Here is a 19,648-nt window from a genome sequence, read left to right as displayed (position 1 = left end):
AATAAAACCAACAGATATAACAACAGAAAAGGAAATTAAAAGAGTACACAGCATCATATGTAATTATAAGTATTTTTTTCTGAATTCAGTTGTGCAGTTAATTTTCATGCTCCATCCTCTCTCTATTCCATAATCTAAATAATAGATCCATAATCTATTTCTTTCGTCATGTAGAATTGGTTACTGCATAATATCCAACCCTATTTTCCACATTTCATCAAAGAATATTACATTTTTATAATTATCAGTCACCAATAAATCTGCAAATGCTCCCTCACAGGCAGTCCAGTTACAGCTTTCTAAGCCTTGTAGTGGCTGGAAAGACACTAACTTTTATGTTTGAATAGTTTTCCAGAGGTTTTGTTGTGATACTTCTGTATGTTGCTTCCTTACAGTTATTCCAGCTGTATTCTTTCATTCACACATTAGGACATAATAAGGAACAGAAAAAAAAAGGTATAACTGAAAGTCAGATTCTCAAGAGATTTATGCTGCATCTCTTTCTATATATATTTTTTCCTACATTTGTCACATTTCTGCTTATTGGCTTGCAAAAGCTCCTTCACATTCAGAAGACCTACACTAGGTGTCTGCCACCTATCTCTGGGTCGAACTGTAGCTGTCTGCCCTACTCACAAAGCCTGTTGCCAATAATGATTAGAGAGGAGCTTTCAAAGACAAACTGAATGTGCCTGTTTAAGATCTTTCTCTGTTTCCATCGACCTATCAGTGGTAAGAAGAGTCTTGCCCTCATATTATCATGTTCATCCAATAGGGAACATGATACATATTAGTGGATCTAAGCACGTCTCCAAACAATTGTCAATTGAAGGATACCAGGACTGCAGATACAACACAATAAGTGGTCTTAAATCCATTGTAATCACCTGCTTTACCAGCAAAGGTATTAGATAAGTGGAGGCTGACAAAATGTTGCATGTGGAGGAAAGCAAAATCACAGAATCATTCAGGCTGGAAAAGACTACCAAGATCATCCAGTCCAACTTTTAACCTAGTACTAAAGTCCAACACTAAACCATCCTATGTTCTACGTCTACACATTTATTGAATACCTCCAGGGATGGTGATTCAACCAGTTCCTTGGGCACCTTATTCCAGTGCCACACAACCCTTTCAGTAAAGAAATTTATCCAGGTGCTCTCACTTCCTGCCTTTCTGTTTCCTATGCACCACCAAGTAGTCATTGCAGGTAATGGTGAGCCTGGCCACTAGCAAGATGAAGCTCTGGAAGCCAACCTTGCTGTTGTGGCACTAGTCCAGGTCCTTCATGATCTTGTCCAGCACCAGAACTCCTTCTCTCTCAACACCCACAGGTCCTCCTTGCTCAGGTGGTTCTTGTCCCCTGCATAATTGTGGAAGGTGAAATCAGGGTCTCCATGGTGTGCTCCATCATGGCTGCTTGGGGAGGGGACGGCGTGGAACAGGGCAGTGGCAGTATGGAGCAGGACAGTAGGGCAGTGCTTTGCCCAGCTGGTCTCCTCTTGCTCTTTCTCGTAGCTGTTCTGCATTTACTCATCATGCAGTATCTGCATCTTTTGGCCTCTGGTGATAGTGTTGTAGATTTCTGTGCAAATAATGAGGTGAAGGCTCTCTGTTGAGATGTTTATGATTGGTTCTGAGGGTCTCTCTTCCTTCTGCTCAGCATTTTGTTCCCAAATGAATGTATAAAGGAGGCAAAAGGTATGAGTCCAATGTAGAGTTTCCAGCTCCTCGTGCTGGCAAAGTGACTATATACGTATGATGGGGCAAAAGATTTCTAGGCAAAAGTTATCAGACTGCTTCAGTGAATAATATTGTTACTTTTTTTTTTTTTTTTTTCAAGCTTCTAATGATTAACCACAGCAGAAATTTTATTTATTTATTTATTTATTTATTTGGTTCTTTTTTTTGTGGTGAAAAGCATTTTCCCTGCATGGGAAAAGATTGGTAGATTGGTTACTGTGAGAGCCGCAGAGGTCTGTGGACTCAGTAAAGGTATTATGCTGGGCCTGAAAAATGAAGAAGATTATTGTATATCCATTGCACAGTCCTTCACTGAAGAGTCCTAATCCCTTGTCCTCTTGTCCCAGCAGCACCTCCCTTTCCATAGACTGAGACACAAGAGTGGTGAATTGATAAGGTCATCAGGTTAAAGCCCAAGGCTCAAGATGGTGCTTAACATACAGTGTCGATTTATACAGTCATTCTTTCTCTACTCTGCTCTTTTAATTAGTATTTAAATATTCCCAGTAAAGTGGAATAGGTCAAACAGGAGCCATCAATGACCTGAATCCAGAATACTCTATAGCCTATTTATTAGAGTGTTCATCTGGGAAGTAGAACAGACCAGTCAAAATCTACCATTTCTCTCATTTAGAGCAGCTTGCACTGAGGTTTCTCTCGTCCCATCTGAATTGTCCTATCAACAAAAGTATTATTTAATAGGGAATAATCTCTTTTTTCCTAGTAGCGTGACTAGCCCTCTGCTTCTAATACACCCATCCTTAAAACAACATTTCACATTAAGTATTTTGACTTTTTTTTTTTTTTAATCTGTTGTTGGCAGGATAAAGGCTGTAGTGCATAAAACAACTAGGAAATAACTTAAATACAGAACATAACTATTTTACGTTTGAATGAGTCTATATAGAATAGGGGTGTTTTTTTGTTGGTGGTGTTTTTTGTTGTTTTGTTTGTTTGTTTTCTTTTTTTCTTTTTCTGCTGGGATAGTGGGAAGTCTATCTATTGAATTGTAAAATCAAGTGCCCATCCTTAACCATGTACTTCTATGCATATTATACCTTAAGAAGACATCAGTGCATTGATACAAAGGGTATTTTATTTAAGCTGACAGAACTACAAGCTTACTCCAGACTTTGAAAGTTTCACAGTATTCTCCTCAACATTTTCACCAGTTTTCAAAGTTTATTTATACCTATAAAATCTTATGGGTTTTCAGATTGTATCCTAATTGACAACTCTGAAACCAGAGTGGTAGTAAGAATGTCTGAATTTTAACTGTTTGGAATTTAGCAAATTAATCCATTGATGTTGATAAAGGTGATCTGTTGATAAAATCGTATATGTTGATAAAGGTGACATTTGTGACCTGATGGGGTACTTTTACGTACATGAGAAATTGTGATATGGAGTCAGAGGTATATATCCCTAGAGATATTTTTTAATGAAATTTATATATAACTTTTTGAAGTTCCTAACATCATTGAAAATCAATAGCAATCACAACCCAAAGTGCTCATGAATCTCCTGATCCACTGCAACATTCACCTAAGTATACTAAATTGACTTGGATTCTGGTTGGCTGTAATGCAGACAGTAAAATCTGTCTTGGGAGAGAAAAGATGTGTTAAATGGGTGGGAAAGATATCTGGAATCTTAACCTGTTGCTGAATGACCACTCTCAAGTGATAGGCTCCATCATGTGATTTCAAAACAGCCAAGGCAGCAAATACACTCATCTTTCTCTTTCCCTCAATGTTTTTTGCTTGATTTGCAGGCATATTTGGATGATTAGTGTTTCACTCTCACTTTAATGACCATAACTGATTTTCTTGAATAGTACACTGTGTTTTCAAGGGAAAATCTGACCCGGCTACACTGACAGCCAAGAATGTGCAAGAGATAGCCTTCCATTGTACTTCAGCTTTGTCTCTGCAGCATTGCTTGGATTGAAAAAATGTAAGAAACATTTTTCTTCACCAGGGAAACCATACAGGACCCTTAATTTGAAAAGATATGTACTAAATAAGAAGGAACTATTTTTACATTGCAACAGTCCTAGGAATATGATCCTTTCAATGGTAAATATCTGTATATATACATGTATATGTCTATATGCACACAGATAGTTTTAATTGATTTTATTATAACTTGCAAATATCTGTCATTGTATGTCATTTCAGATATGCTGTGATACTAACCAGATTTGTCAAGATGAGACAGTACTTTCTATTGCCTCTCATACATTATAAACCTTGACTGATATCCCTAAGGGATAAAAAGCATGATGTGTCATTTATGACCTGCTGTATGCACAAATTACTTACATTTTGTATGCAGTAGAATAACAAAATGCTATTGATTTGGAATTAGACTTTTGTAAGCTGAACTTTATTTCTAGCTGTCACTTGGCATGTTTTCTCTCCTGCTGTGAAATGTTTGATCCAAAATTTATATTTGGAGAAATGGAAGCAGTGATAATTTTAAACTATATTAAAAAAAAAAAAAAAGTACAAATTGTATCCCAGTAGATAGACATTATTTACAAGCAGAATAAATATTCTATAAATAAGATTAGATTTAGAGAATCTTGTTCTGCTTATACAACATTGCTGTTTAGCAGAGCAGCTTTTCCAAGGCTTGAAGCAAGGCACTGATTAGTGTCAAGATGCTTGAGCAGAAGCAGGTTTAAAAGATAGAGATAAGGGAAATAAACAAAAATGCAAAGTACTACATAAAAAACAACATATTTTTATACATAAAAATATATATTTTATATACAAATATAAAAATATTTATAAATTTTATATATAGAGAATATATAAGAATAAATGCATCCTTTATTTCTTCAAAAATATCAATATAATGATTCTCAAGTAGAGGCTACATACATCTTGTGAACCATCTGAAAGTCTTTAGCTTTATTAATCTTTAGCTTTTTTAGTCTTTAGCTCTAGTGGTAGTTTCTAAATGATTATTTGCCGTTTCTATGTGAAAGGCTAAGTTTATTTATCTTTCTATAGTGCAGCTCTGTCACTTTCCTTACCTTCATCGTCCTAGAAAATTATCAGTTTTACAGGTTGTATCAATTGTGACCAGAGATATGTGATGTCAAGGTGAGAAGCAAAGTTATGAGAAAACCAGGCGTCACCTGATTCCTTGAAAGTTTAGATCTTTGCATGTGCAAGTGTCCCTGAAATCACTGATACTCATTAATGAGAGTTAGTAACAAATTAACTCAACTAGACCAGGAATATATGTAGCATACCTTTGAATATTTTAACAGTAGGTTACAAGCAGATTTGTAACCTAAGCTTGTGGAGATTTCATGCTCTTTGACTTGTGTTATCTGTGGAGTTATGAATATTTTTTACTATTGTTGTTGCATATTCTGGAAAAGAAGTACCAACCAAGATTTTTTAGCATACCATTATCTTTTATGAGGAGGTGTGATATGAAAACATTTCAAATGTTGGCAGGTTTCAGTAACCATGATTATGTTTTGTGTGCAGAAATGACTTTTCTTAATATCTCAAGAAGTATATTAAGTCACTGCTGTTAACCGTCCTTTAAACAGTTAATGTGTATCAACAGTTTACTTAGCTAATGTTAGTACTCCCCCTCCTACTACCTTTCTAGGTCCAAACCTGTGCTTTCTGGAATTAAGTCTTCTTTGGCTTTGTAACTGTTGCTTCTATGGAGATTATTTAATTAAGTGAAAAATGTTATGCAGAAAGATTTTTAAAATCAGCTATAAGCCTCTTCAAAAAGCATAATGATACTTAAATATACTTGTACAAAATCACAATACAAATCACCTGTGTTTCTGTTGGATGAAATGGGGTATAAACATTCTCATTGCCATCCATATACGTCCTTGACAACAGAATTCCAGCCAAACCTTGGGTTGCTTAAATACATTAACTCCATTACATTCCATGAAAGTACACTTAATCACATCACCTAAGAATCTGGCCTACAGCCCATAACAAGACAATCCTTTGGAGAGTAATGATATTTTATACTTTCATCAATCACTCTCCTAGGTATGTTGTTATTTGTGGCAGACTAAAAAATGTCTCATAATAATCAGAAAGGCCAGTCATGGCTATTCCACAGAATTTGCTCCCAAATTAGCTTTACTAATTGTGGCCCTGCTATAGGAAAATTTCCTTCCAGAAAGCATGAGTCTCTCTTTAATAATGCAATATTTACATTTATTTTAAATGTTCTGAGTATGGATGAATTTCAATGTATTAGTCATACTCTTGATTTTTGGGCTCCAAATATTACATTTTATTTCTTCTGATTTCACTGTTTGCCTAGGACGTATGTCTATGACCACAACAATAATAGATGGTAAGAACGGATCTGTTCCCTCATCATCCATGAAAGTGGGCAAGAAATCGGTTACAGAAGACCTAGTGACAACATTCAGCTCACCAGCAGCATGGCTTCTTGTTGTCGCTCTGATTGTTACCTGGTCAGCAGTAGCTATTGTAATGTTTGACTTGGTGGATTACAAAGCCTTTGCAGGTAAAACTCAATATATTCTGTTTGACATCTTGTATATTACAATTTAAAAATTTATTAAGGAGTGTGTATTATATAAATATGCATTTCTCTTGCCTTCTTGGAGTCAGCACAGTGTTTCTGCCGAGTTTACCAAGAGAGGAGATATTGTGAGAAATGTCAGAACATATCAGTTTATACTTCATACATCTTTATAATTTAAATCATTTTGCAGCACTTCCTTATCCTGGAAAATGCATATGTCAACAACAATATGATATGTATATGAGCATGCATGGTCAGATAGATTTCTGTTTTGCAATTTCTATATAAAACTATTTCAAAACTAATAACATGAATTACTAATTTACATTTTCTGAAATATATTTTAAAATCTCTCATAGTTTCCTTGAGCATCCTGATACCTGCTTACACCATTCAATCACAAACCATATGCAAAAGATCATTTATAAACATGTTAACCCTAAATTCATCTTCAAAAAACAAAAGTACCAAGGACTAGATCCTTAACATTAGCTAAGTCACATCCATATCTTCAGTAAGGTAATAATTCAGTCCAGTTTAAACTGATCAAACTCAATATACAAGCTCAAGTGTTGGTGTATATATTATTTTTTGAGGGCAACCCATACGTGTGTGGTACAGGGACTGTGATTCCAGTTGAGAAGGGGGAAGAAAAGAATGGTGAATAGAAGTGATCTCATCACTAGTTGATTTTTATTCCTTGTAGCTGGCAATAATATATAATAGAAAACAAACTAACTACCTGTGTTTTTAAAGGGGGAGTAGTGTTCAGTAAGTAAGCCACTTTGGAAGCAAAACTTTAGTGAGGTAAGTGTGCTGAACCGACTGGGAAATGTGTAAGCAAAACAGGAAATAAATGATTAGGGTCCTTTTCTTTCTTAAAGAACAGACTAAAAGTTATCCCATCTGTCACTATAATTAACTAGGAATTGAAATTCGTACTTCCGACTTTTAATTCAAAACAAATATTGACGTTTTAAGGTTAATTTCCTGGAATTTACTGATAAATCCATAGATTTTTGTCCTGCTATATATCAATATTGACCTCAAGATTTACTGAAAAAGCTTTTGATGCAGAAAGCTTAAAAGAAGCCTACCAATCTTGGATTAATAGATGACACAGAAGATTGAAAAATAGACAAAATATATGGAAAACCTCTTTTATTTATTTATTTATTTATTTACTTGTACTTCTCATCTGCCGTTGTTTTCAGAAGGAAGTCACTTGAATGTGCAAAACAGAACCCTCCTCTTGAGCCACCTTTCCAAAACAGGCATCAGATTTTAATATGGACACCATACATAATGCAACAAAGTAGATGTAAACCAAGAGAGAGAAGCCACCATATTCTGTTCATAACTTTCCATATTAACTTTCCATATTAACTATCAATCAATCAGTCAATCAATCATATTGTCAATATGTTTTTTTTAGTAAACAGTCAGGAACCAGGGTATAATTCAGACAAAACTCCTAAACTAAGTAATTCCTAGATTGTCTGTCAGCTCATGCATGCTCTGTATACTACTCAGGGTAATATTAAGCAATGACAATCTGTATTCTTATTGAAAACTGAAGGAAACTTTCTAAGCAGATGGAAATCTGATTCATGTTGTATTGGTTAAATGCACTTAAGTCCCAAAGGTGTTGATGGAAACTGACATTTTCAGACCAGGCTATAGACATAAAATAAGGTAGAATTTAATCTGCAGAGAGAGTTCATATTTTGTGGAGATATCTGAAAGATGATACTTTAGTATTTTCATGGGCTCATTTCTTTTTCTTCCCAAAGATATTTCTGTTCCTAAGTGATTAATTAAGCCAGCATTTAAATCAGCTCTTAGCGGTGAAATGTTAAGAGAAGGAACTACTGTGATACTTCCAACCTAGATTTATTAGACTGCTTTCAGTTTTTACAGCAATATAACAGTGGCTACATACATGTAACTCTTATCATGGCCCCTGGAATTCGGTTTCTGACTTCCTACTCAGTCCAGTTTTTCCAGGTGAAACCTACTGATTCATAAAAAAACTCTGTGGGAATAGCTGAACATTTCACATAGGAGCACCTGGCTGGGATTATTGATATTAAAATGATTTTCACCCATTGATAGTTTGGTCTTTGCCTCCAGTGAAGCTATACTGTACAGAGGAGAATTTGGAGCATATTTTGAAGTGACTTCTTAAATCTAAAACCCAGTGGTAGTTTTTCTCAGGTTTGACAGTGTTCCTTGAACAACCTACACAAAAAAAAAAAAAAAAAAAAAAAAAAAAAAAAGAGTATAGTTTTTTTTCAAGACTCTCTTTACTTTATTTCTTTACTTGATGTTCCATGAAGTTCAACTTTAGAAATTATACATAGTATATGAATGAGGAAAGCTAAGAGATGAGAACTTTGTTAGTCTAAAGAAGAAACTGAGAAGTATCCTAAGAACAGCCTGAAGATTTTCAAAAGGTAGTTACAAAGATGGCAGGTGACAAAAAGTTATGAAGGTTATTTTCTTGTAGCATCAGGTGATATATCAAGGGCCAATGGCCTGAAATTACACCGTGGGAGTTTTATGTTGAACACTGGGGAAAAAAATGTCTTTGCTGGGAGGGTGGTGCAACACTGAAACAGATTGCTCAGAGAGACTTGACTAGATGGTCATGGCCATGGCTGGATCCAGAGTTGACAACAGTCCCTTGCTGAGAGTGACTGCACCAGAGGAGCTTCAGAGGTGCCTCTGATCAACATTTATGTCATTGCATGTTTTGCATATTTTTGTGAAAACCTCTGTTAGAATTGAATAAGATATTTAGAAGGCACCTATCCAGAGATTTGTGGACACACAAAGATGGAGCAGATTCTTCTATCCTCACATATGGGAGTGAATCTGTCGAGCTTTGTAGTCAAGATTTCACTCACTCATTAGTATAATTAATCTTGTGGATTTTAGCATATATGTTTCACAGTAATTTGTAGCAGGATGACTTAAAAGTATACTGTGCACATCTGCAGAGCCAGTTCTTTGCCAGGTTTGGAAGAAGCAATGACCTAAGCTAGGAGAGCTGTGAGAGGGCTGGGTAAATTGTCACACACTTACACACTGGGGCTGGCTCTAACTTACTGACTCCCACTGGAGACTGTTGTTATGTTTCTGTTCCAGAAATGCCATCTCTCTAGTAAAGTCACTAGTAATTACTACACTGCATAAGATCTGACTGTAGCAGAAAACAGTAGTGGGTAAACATAATAAAACAGGCTAGAAACCATGTGGCTGAGGCATATACATAGAATTGTTCCTCCTGATTCTGCTACAGAACTGGTAGCCTCTGGCAGATAAAGGATCTGTAACCCACGAAATTATGATTTTACCCAGATATACCCCGAGATTACACATTGTTATTTGTGGAGCTAAGTAAAATCACACGAAATTGACCTCAGCAAAGAAGGACGTATTTTAAATTTTAACTCAAGCATTGTTTTCTTATTTGAATAATTAACATTTTTGCTCTCATTATTTCAATAGAAAATAGTTCCAAAATACATATAGTATTAGCATATGTATTATAGCTGTTATGTGCCCTTTTAATTTATCAGCATAAGCTTCATATTGACTCTATGATTAGAGAGTGCCAATACAGAGATTTTGCTTGGTTTCATATTCCTTTAAAAGTAAACTATTGAGTTTTGGAATTTTGACAATTTAAACAAAATTAGTTTTGTCCTCCATGTAACTAAATGAAATTACTTGCTTGCTTTCATTCTAAAATTCTAAATAAGACGTGGTAAATCACTTTTAGGGAGGCCCTCTCTATTCACTGTCTGAAAAGGAGTCTGTAGAAATGAGGAAGAGTAACACATCTTCTAGATGAACTTAGGTGACATGAAGCTCCTCTTACATAAAGATCATAAGATATATTTTACATAATTTTATACATTGAGAACCTAATTATCATAAAATCTATAATATTCTGTACTATTCAAGAGGTACATAATATGATACAAAATATTGCAGGGAGGACCTTGCATTATGGAATGTACACGCAAAACTGTGCATCGTTGGTGGCTATGGGTAAGAAAGTTTGTTCAGATGTTAGAACATCTGAGAATTTGCAATCAAGTTTGGAAGTGAAATTTGAGGGAAGCACGAGCCAAGAATTATATCAGTGTTAAAAGATTTGTCCCTATTCTGTCTACACAGAAGAAGGAAAATATTTTTTTCAGTGTTTTACTTTGGTGTGTTATATTCATTCCTTTGAGGAGAAAATTAAAGTTTGTATTCCTATCATGTTACAACTATAAACATATTTGAAATATTTCTAATACAGTATGAAGGTGACTTGTATTACAAAAACCTGAGATAAGACACTATGAATCTTATGCTGTATACGATGTGTGTCAGTATGCAATAAGTAGCATACAACACTGGAAGATCTTTTATACATTCTCAGTATTTCCAGAAAAGCAAAAAGATTAATTCTGGTTTGATATGTGCTTTGCAACAGTTTGTTTTTACTGCCATCCGGAGTACTAAAAAAAAATGCACTTGGTTAATTGGCTTCGTAATTCATGAATGTATTTCATGCATTTCTTATACACATAACTGGATTATATATTTTAATTGGTACACATAACTAAATAATTTAAGATTATTTTAGTCCTAAAGATTGATTGCCCAGGAATCCACATTTGCTAATGGGCTAATAAAATGTTCAGAATTCCCTACCATCTCTGTGACCAACTACAGCTAATTAACACCACCCTAATTTCAGCTCCAGAGTGTTCAATATTCAGGGTAAATTGATAGTGAGTTTACCAGTCACCTAAAAGCCAGAGTAAATCAAACCAAATAAAATCTCACCAAATCTATGAAAGTCCAAACTATCCAGAAAATTATCTAAGTGAAAATACAGAATACATATAAAATGTAGCCAGCTTGCCCTCTTCTTGTGGCTACTTTCATAAAAGAAAAAAGATCAGGCTCATTGTGGTGGATAATTTATTGTGCTCACAGAGAGGCTTTTTAGAGACCCACAGCACAGGCAGATCTTTGTGGAGGTAAAGCATGCCAGTGATGGGAATGGAGGCATGGAACTCCCAACTCCACAGGAAGCTGCAGGGATCCTAGTAATATGTTCTTATTAATGTTCTCCCTTCCCTTCCCTTCCCTTCCCTTCCCTTCCCTTCCCTTCCCTTCCCTTCCCTTCCCTTCCCTTCCCTTCCCTTCCCTTCCCTTCCCTTCCCTTCCCTTCCCTTCCCTTCCCTTCCCTTCCCTTCCCTTCCCTTCCCTTCCCTTCCCTTCCCTTCCCTTCCCTTCCCTTCCCTTCCCTTCCCTTCCCTTCCCTTCCCTTCCCTTCCCTTCCCTTCCCTTCCCTTCCCTTTTTAATTTAATATCAAAATATCTGAACAAATTGTTATGAGCTTTCCTGCATCAGCTTCTGACTAACACAGTCTGAAGTCATCATTTCCCTGTCTCAGCTTATGGCTCCTTCTGTTACTGACTTATACCCACAGAAAGCTTTTGAATGGCCTTGGGTAGCCAGAATGATACACCTATTTTTTTTTTTTTTTTCCAGTAGAGGAAAACAAATGAACAAAAAATTAAGAACCTGCTTTTCATATTAACATCTGTATTTTGGAGAAAAAAGAATGAAGAAAATAATGAACATTACTGTAAGCAACTTGTACTGTGTAATTGGCACACAAACATTTATTTTCCCAGTCTCCTGCATGATAAAACTGTAAGCTGCAAATCCTGTTTAAGCCACATTAAATTCAGTAAATTACCAATATCCTACTATTATTTTTTTATATTATATTATCGAGATAAATGTTACCAGGAACATATACATCCATTTTTCTTCTGCAATTTTATCCTGCTGTAGTCATCCTGTTGTGCTTATGTTCACTGGTAACTGATAAACTGGTAACTGGTAACTGGTAATTGATAAAAACACTTCTATATTTGCAAAACCCCATACAAGTCTCCCACAGAATATAGGAGTGGAGCGTTAAAAGAAAAAATAAAGTTGTTGCTCTCTGCTGTGCTCACCTTGGAACTGACCAAAATAATGATATAGTCTTTTAAAAGACAATTTTTACTGTATGTACAGGTCTCAGTCCAGAGCATGAGTAAACATCTTATACATTGAAAAGTTCTTAATGACATTCTTAATTGAATTATAAGGGATTTTTGAAAATGTACACACCTAAAACACACAAAACATTTTTAACTGTCTTCTAAAACCACTTAAAGGGCTTTAAACTGAATTCCAGAAGAAGGGCTGCCCAGATGACAGCCTATTTCTCATCTACGACCTTGCAGAAAATCTTACAGCTGAGTTAAAAATATTATTGTTATTATTATTAATAATAATAAATAAAAGCTATAAAATTATTTTTTACTGGAAAGATTGACATCCTGTGGAATTCTACAGCTCTACAAGAACTACATTCATAGTCTAGCCTACACAAGTTGAAAATAAGTAACTTCAGAAACGTGCTTGATGAATAGGGAAGGATCTAAGAACAGAAATAAGGCTTACATGCTTACAAGTGTTCCATGGAAAATGAAATACAAACTAAATTTCTAGCCTGGAGTCTTACCGGTGAAATTTCTAATTTTAAAAAAGCAATAGAGTAATTCTTTCATTGACAATTGTGGTAATGTAACTTTTTGGTTATTTGCTGTTGAAAAAATACATATCCTCAACTAGAATAAATTATATGTACTATATACTCATTTCAGCAATAGAATATGTAACTTTTGAAAATACCTGTGCATTTAACTATTTTTATATTGCTCTGATTTATACAGTATTGTTGCACATCTGTAGAGTATTGTTTATCTTTCTAATGAACTCCAGTTTCTGCTTCATAACAGCAGATCCTCAGAGATAAAATAACTCCATGACCCTTCATAACTGATACCTTTAGTTGGGTGACAGCTGAAAATGTTCATGATTGCTAATGGTGTTTCTTCCTTTTTTTATTGGCCTTTCTTGGGTTCATCCTGTTGTCATCTGCTATAGCCACCTATTCACAACATTGTGATGATCCCTGTTTACCACCTGGTAAAGACACTCTGCCTGCAGTGTTCTGAATATGTGTGTGCATGTGCGCTCTGCTTGCCAGAGCTAACAAAGCATGGGCATGAGCAGAGTGCCAGGATGTGGCAGCACTGCTTCTCTGCTAACACCCAGATCTGCAATGTTAATTACAATAGCCACCTCCTCACTTTCACTTCCTAGTTGAGACAGGTCTGTCAGCTAGAAGAAACCTGCAGTCAGTAGGTTCCCTATATTCCCAGGAATTAAACAGAGATATTAATTGCATCCTGATAAATGTCTTTTTAAATACCATTGGACAATTATTTAACAGCACTGCTTTCTAAATCTGAAGTTAAGATCTGTATTCTCAGTTAGGGAATTGAAACCTTAGAATGAGCCAAAAATAAAGCTTTAAATTATTTTGGATGAAATGTAGATGAAGATGAAACATATGAAATGTAGATTTAGATGAAACAGCCAGCTGTTTCAAGAACCACCACCTCATTAGGGTTTGATCCATCAAATCAGAAGATTTTCAGCTGATATCAAACCACGTCACATAAATTGCATAAAAAGCTTATGCTAAAACAATGTCCCTGTATACATATGCCTGTATGTCCATATCAAAAGTACCTGTAATGTCTTGATACTTTATGAAATTTTGTGAATTTCTTCCTAAATTTTGGAAATTTTACTTATAGTCTATATATTTTTTTGCATTCATATTACATATAAGTATATTCTACTTATAACTTATTTGCTCATATTTGGGGTAAAATGCATTTATCCAGTTTCAGGTGAAGTTTTCTCTGTGGACGTGACCTCAATGTAATTCACTAGGACTGATGTTAGAAAGAGCCAGAGAAACAAAAAAAAAAAAATACTACAGAATGTAGTCTTCATATTTACATTTAAATACTTATAAAATAAAATTTTCTGGGAAATATTGAGGTTGAGTTTTCTTTGGAATTGTTTTTATACTGGTGAAATTCCGTGATACCCACCAGTGTCTATCATGCTGCAAGCATGACAAAAGAGCTAGTCTATGAAATATACACTTAAGCTGAATAAATTGGAATATTAATAATGAAAGACTTTATGTATATTTAGTTTTATATGTTAGATACCACTCTTCAGATGACCACAGAGTAGACCACTAATAATAACAGTGAAAAACCTTAAAAATGTATAAACTTTCAATTTTAAACAAATTCTCTATATTCTCTCTATAATGTTGTAGTACAATAGGATATGTTTTATTATGAAGAATTAGTTAGGCTTTTGCATTTTATCAAAAATGACAGAAATTCTCTGTCTTCATCAGCTGTACCTTGTCAGTAACAATAAATTAAATTATATCTCATAGATCAATCCTTACACCAGATAATCACCATCATTTGTAATTTAATTGCATTCAATTCATTGGAGTCAAAATATGTAATTGATGAAAATCTAAAAATTATTAAGTCAGTCACTGAAATTCATTAAAAAAAAAAAAAAAAAAAAAAAAAAAACACTTTAAAATAGATTGAACTCTGACTATATATTTAACTATTTGACAAGCAAAAAAGATTGATGGGTGACCACATTCCTGGCAGGATTATTAAGACTGAAATGACGACTGAAGTGATTTGCACAGATAAATCAATTAGCCACTTTTTTTTACACACTTCATAGGAATAAATGACAGAGACCATGAAACATAACCAGATTTGCTTGAGGTGTTACAGCAAATCATAATGTGATTAATCAATTTCTGTTTTGAAAAGCCACAGTTACAGAGCTTATTATTAGTCTCAATTTAATAAATAAGTAAATAAATAATAAACAAATAAAGTTTTCCTTAAATTGAAAAAAAATAATAATAAATTTTACTCAAGTTGAAATTACGTTATCACTTTATGAAAACCATTTCTTGCCCAAAAAATGTACCTAATATACCTAATGTTGACAGAAGGACTTTGGAAGTCTGTTGTTGATTAATTTCAAAGAACTGAGGTGAGATATCACTTAACTTTAAAGGTACAAAATCTATTTCCAGATAAACTGGGGTAGAAATTGTGAGTCAGAATGGGAGAAATAAGATGGCTGGAATTTGTGTACTCATATTTACTCAGAAATAGTGTTTCTGTACCAGTAATGCTGCAGAACTAAAACAGATTATAGCAATTTTGATGGAACAAGCATGAAAGCCAGTTTCAAAAATATATGGGGAATTTTCAGAAATACTTAGAACTTACAGCACATCCAAAATGATTTTTAAGTTATTTTAATATTATCTGTGTATGCTAGTAAAGAAAATCCAAAGAGTGTTCCAATTTTTCTTGCAGATATATAAAACAGTTGACAACATTCTGGAAATGTTATTTGTGTTTTCCTATGATAAAACGTAATATATGAAATCCTTTAATTTGCCTGGGATTCATATTCCATCAGCTGTAATTCTTCCAAGTTTAAGAACTCATCAAAAGTTCTGGCAATTTTAAATTCTGAAGGTCCCACTGGGAAAGAAAAAAAAGATAAAATAAAATATTATCATTATAATTGAAGTAAAAATCCAGCACAAGTACAGCTGAACATCTACTGAACTGAAAAACATCCTTTATATTACATCATGTAATAAAAGGCATAACAAAATAAAATGTTATAGCAACTCATTATTGGTGGTGCCCATGCTCTTTTGGAATGCAAGTAATTTATTGAGATAAATACTTGTATTGATCTGGAATTGATTGTGAATGTAGAATTACAGATCTCAGTGTACAGTGACAAGAAGGATTTAAATGTGAAACAAGTAACACTGAGAGGATCCATGTCATATACTTTATTATCTAAAAATATGGTCTCATGTCCATGGTAATTTTTCAGTCTTCCTTTTTAGCCAATGGATACAGATAGATAACTTTGGAAATTAATTCTTATCACCCTGAAAAAGGCTTTCTGCATTGGATTTTGAGGGAGTCTAGAAGTCACCAGGGATTCAACATGATTCAACACCTGGCTTTCAATAGATGATCTAAATTTAAGCTGTGATTAAATGAAACAACATACTGCCAACAAAAGGCATTTAGTATTAATTACATGTTTCATCCCCTAGCGTAACCTGTTGAGTAGCCATTTGCTTCCCTTCCTCTCCTTCCTCCATTCACAATCAATATTTAGTATTTTTCTACTACATTACCAAAGAGTCCCTGCTTACCAGTTCAGCAAAAGGTAGAACTTCACATCCTGTGAGGTACTGAGAAGTACTTCAGGCCTGAGAACTATTGTGTCTTCACATGGCCTCTTTACAGTTTATATTCAAGATTTATATTCAAGTGCTGGCAACCTGCTGTTGCCAGCACTCCTGGCACAACAGATATGACATAAAATACACAATACATGACATGTATTGTAGATTATAATTACAGACTATAGCTATAGATTAGTTACAAATTATATATTATGTACTATATATATTACATATATAATATGTAATATTATATTATATATTAATGCATACAAATTATATATTATGTATTATATTATGTATATTACATATTATATATATTATATATAAAATATATAATTATATATATATTATATTATATAATGTATGTTAGCAAGAGAAGTGCATTTTCAGTTTAATTTATAAATAAATTTAATTTATAAATAATTTGTATTCTAAAGTCTGACAATAAATGAAAAGCCCAACAGAGACAGTTAATCCAATTTGAATATGTTGAATACAAAACTCGTTTAATCAAAAAAAAATCATTGCATTATACCCTTACTAGACATCTGCAAATAAGAAATAATATATATATATTACATAAAAATATCAAGCTCAAACTTCGTAATGAAAATTTGTATTCTATCAGTTACGTTACAAGAATATGAAAATCCTCTGAAAATGGAAAAATGCATCTTTCTTTGCATGTTTGTGAGACAAGTGGCATCTTTCTCTCTGCTTGTTTCCCCGAAGATGCTTTATTTCCTTTGTTTAATGTGTGTTTTGTCTAGGTAAAAAACAATGTGCTATTGTCAAGGTTGCAGGGAGAGCTAGAAGCATGGATTTGATCAGTAATTCTTTCCACTTCAGGATTATCTGGTGTGGTATTATTAAGCACTTCAGGATGAATTATTACCATTAGCATAGTTTTTTTTGTTTGTTTGTTTGTTTTGTTTGTTTGTTTGTTTTTGGTTTGTCTGTTTGTTTGTTTTTAAAGGAAATATTTAACAAAAGTTAAATGGAAATCCATGCACAAGTTGACATCTTTCTAGGTCTGTGTCACTTGTATCACACTGCAAATGGATCTCATGGTATCTGTATACAAAATTTAATTTTGCAAATACCACTGAAGTGTCATCTACACAGCCCCAAGCCGATTTTTTTTGAACTTTCTATTTTAAACAGGATTTGCAACTTGGACCTGTTAGTGTAGGTGTTCCTGGAGAATTTTGCCTTTGGACACTTACAATTTCTAATCCCTTTTCACAGTTTTCTATGAAGATGTTATGAATTAAAGACCGGAATATGATGTTGAGGGCTCTGGTTCATCAGCAAAGATGGCTTGCCTTGGGGTGGTTATAGTAATTTCCTCTGCTCTTGATCTTGCTCTTCTCCAAGCAATTTCCATGCCTGCCTGGAGGGACAATTCTCCTACCTGTGAAGCAGTTTGTGAACTGCTAATTTATGGCCCCAAATATTAAAATACACTGACATTTTTGTTTATTTTACAGCTGTAGTCCCTGCAGCTGTAAAAGCCAATGGCTGTAAAAGCAACTGAGCCATCCCTAAGCAATCAATGGGCGCAGGGTGGGTAGATAACGAGCAGAAACTAGGGCAGCTGTCCAAAGTTAAACTATCCCTGCTTGTGAATCAAAACGTCATTTTTATCCTAAGCCAGCCCCACTGGCCATGCAAATTCTGTGATTTTGCATACACTTCTTAGCATCTCTAGATTAGAGTAAATGCAAATTACATCAGGTGTTGGGTTGTAGATTTACTTTTATTGCCTGATATAGGCATTAGTTCTCCTGGTAAGCAATAGAAAAGGTCATTTGTGGCAAAACAACTGAAAAAATAAAATCCCTGTGTGAGGCCAATGCAAATAAATAAATGTCTTCTGAGAAGCAAAGTCAATACTCTTTGGTATGCTACTCAGAAACTTTCTGATTTTTTTAATCTGTTACAAACACAGTAGCATACAACAGTACACTAAATGAAGACTTCACGAATATTTCCTTACAATGTTGTCATTCCATCATTGTGCATGATTAACTTATTTGTTGTGCCCAATTGTTCAGTAACATATATACAAATATATATATATATAAAATATAATTTTCAGAAGGAAAAAATATATTAACCTATTTATTCAATCTATTTTATTAACAAACAGATCCAAAATAAAATTCAGTCTGGTCTTTTATGTTTCAAATTAGTTAATTACAAATAAAAGGAAATATTTAGTGGTATATTTATATTTAAAATGAAGTTAAAATTGAACATTTTATTACAGCACTTCTTTAGAAAATAACTGTTCATACTTCTGCTATCAAAGAAGTTGCTTCAAGCCTGTACTTTGCCTGTCTTTGTAACCTGCAAGTTCATGTGAGACTACTTCTGATCTCTGCTAAGATTTGGCTTGTGAGTCAGAACTCTGCAGCCAGAACTAGTTTTGAAGACACGTGCATTTAATTTCTTATTAAAATATTTGCACATGAAGATAGTGGTAAACAGAGAGATAGTTTCTATCTCAATCCTGTTAAATTCAGTGTATATATTTCTATTGAAACTACTAGAAGTAAATAGGTCAATGACAAATAAGATTTGTGATCTACCTTTGATTTTCTAAATTTGTGGGTGACCTTCACATACATAAGGCAATCATTCAGTCTGATATTTCAATTACAATGGACAGTGACATAAACTGATTGACAGTTACCTCTCCTCCTATACAGTATTTGCCACAGATTTTTTAAAAAATAAAAATAAATAAAAGTTTGGTGGATGGAAAGGGTGGACAAAATATCCTGTCAGAGACTAGAAATTTCATCTGAAATACTATGTCAATATAAACAGGATAGAGAGAAATTTTGGTGAAATCACATCTGGAGATGCTTTTAAGAGAATCCTTTTATTACTCACTGGTGGTTTCTTTCTCTGAAGTGTGGATATATAGGAAGCAGGGGCCTTGCTTCCATTGCAGGTCTCAGCAAGTAATTGTTGACATTGGGAAGATGGAGCACATGGAATTGCACAGCTTTCTTGTTTGCCAACCTACTTGCCCACAGGAGCAGTAAGAAAATTAGTTAAATATACAGATGTGT

The 19,648-nt window shown here is 34.2% G+C and overlaps 1 protein-coding gene across 17 annotated transcripts in view; it reads left to right on the top strand.

Moving 5' to 3' along the window:
• The window catches only part of TRDN (triadin), a 243,505-nt gene that overhangs the window by 30,775 nt on the left and 193,082 nt on the right, over positions 1-19,648 (top strand). For 15 of the 17 annotated variants that reach the window (XM_084515251.1, XM_084515250.1, XM_084515244.1 and 12 more), the window contains exons 2-3: positions 6,067-6,276; positions 13,316-13,357. In XM_084515251.1, coding sequence (XP_084371377.1) covers positions 6,072-6,276; positions 13,316-13,357 — 247 coding nt within the window. In that variant the 5' untranslated portion in view covers positions 6,067-6,071. Of the gene's footprint in view, positions 1-3,723; positions 3,822-6,066; positions 6,277-13,315; positions 13,358-19,648 lie in introns of all 17 variants that reach the window. The other 2 variants (XM_084515252.1, XM_084515255.1) reach the window with 2 other exon arrangements.

Source organism: Aythya ferina (genome assembly GCF_964211825.1).
Source record: "Aythya ferina genome assembly, chromosome: 3".
Classification (NCBI taxonomy): domain Eukaryota; kingdom Metazoa; phylum Chordata; class Aves; order Anseriformes; family Anatidae; genus Aythya; species Aythya ferina.
Note: the sequence above shows the minus strand (reverse complement) of the source record. Positions and strands in the feature narration are given on the sequence as shown.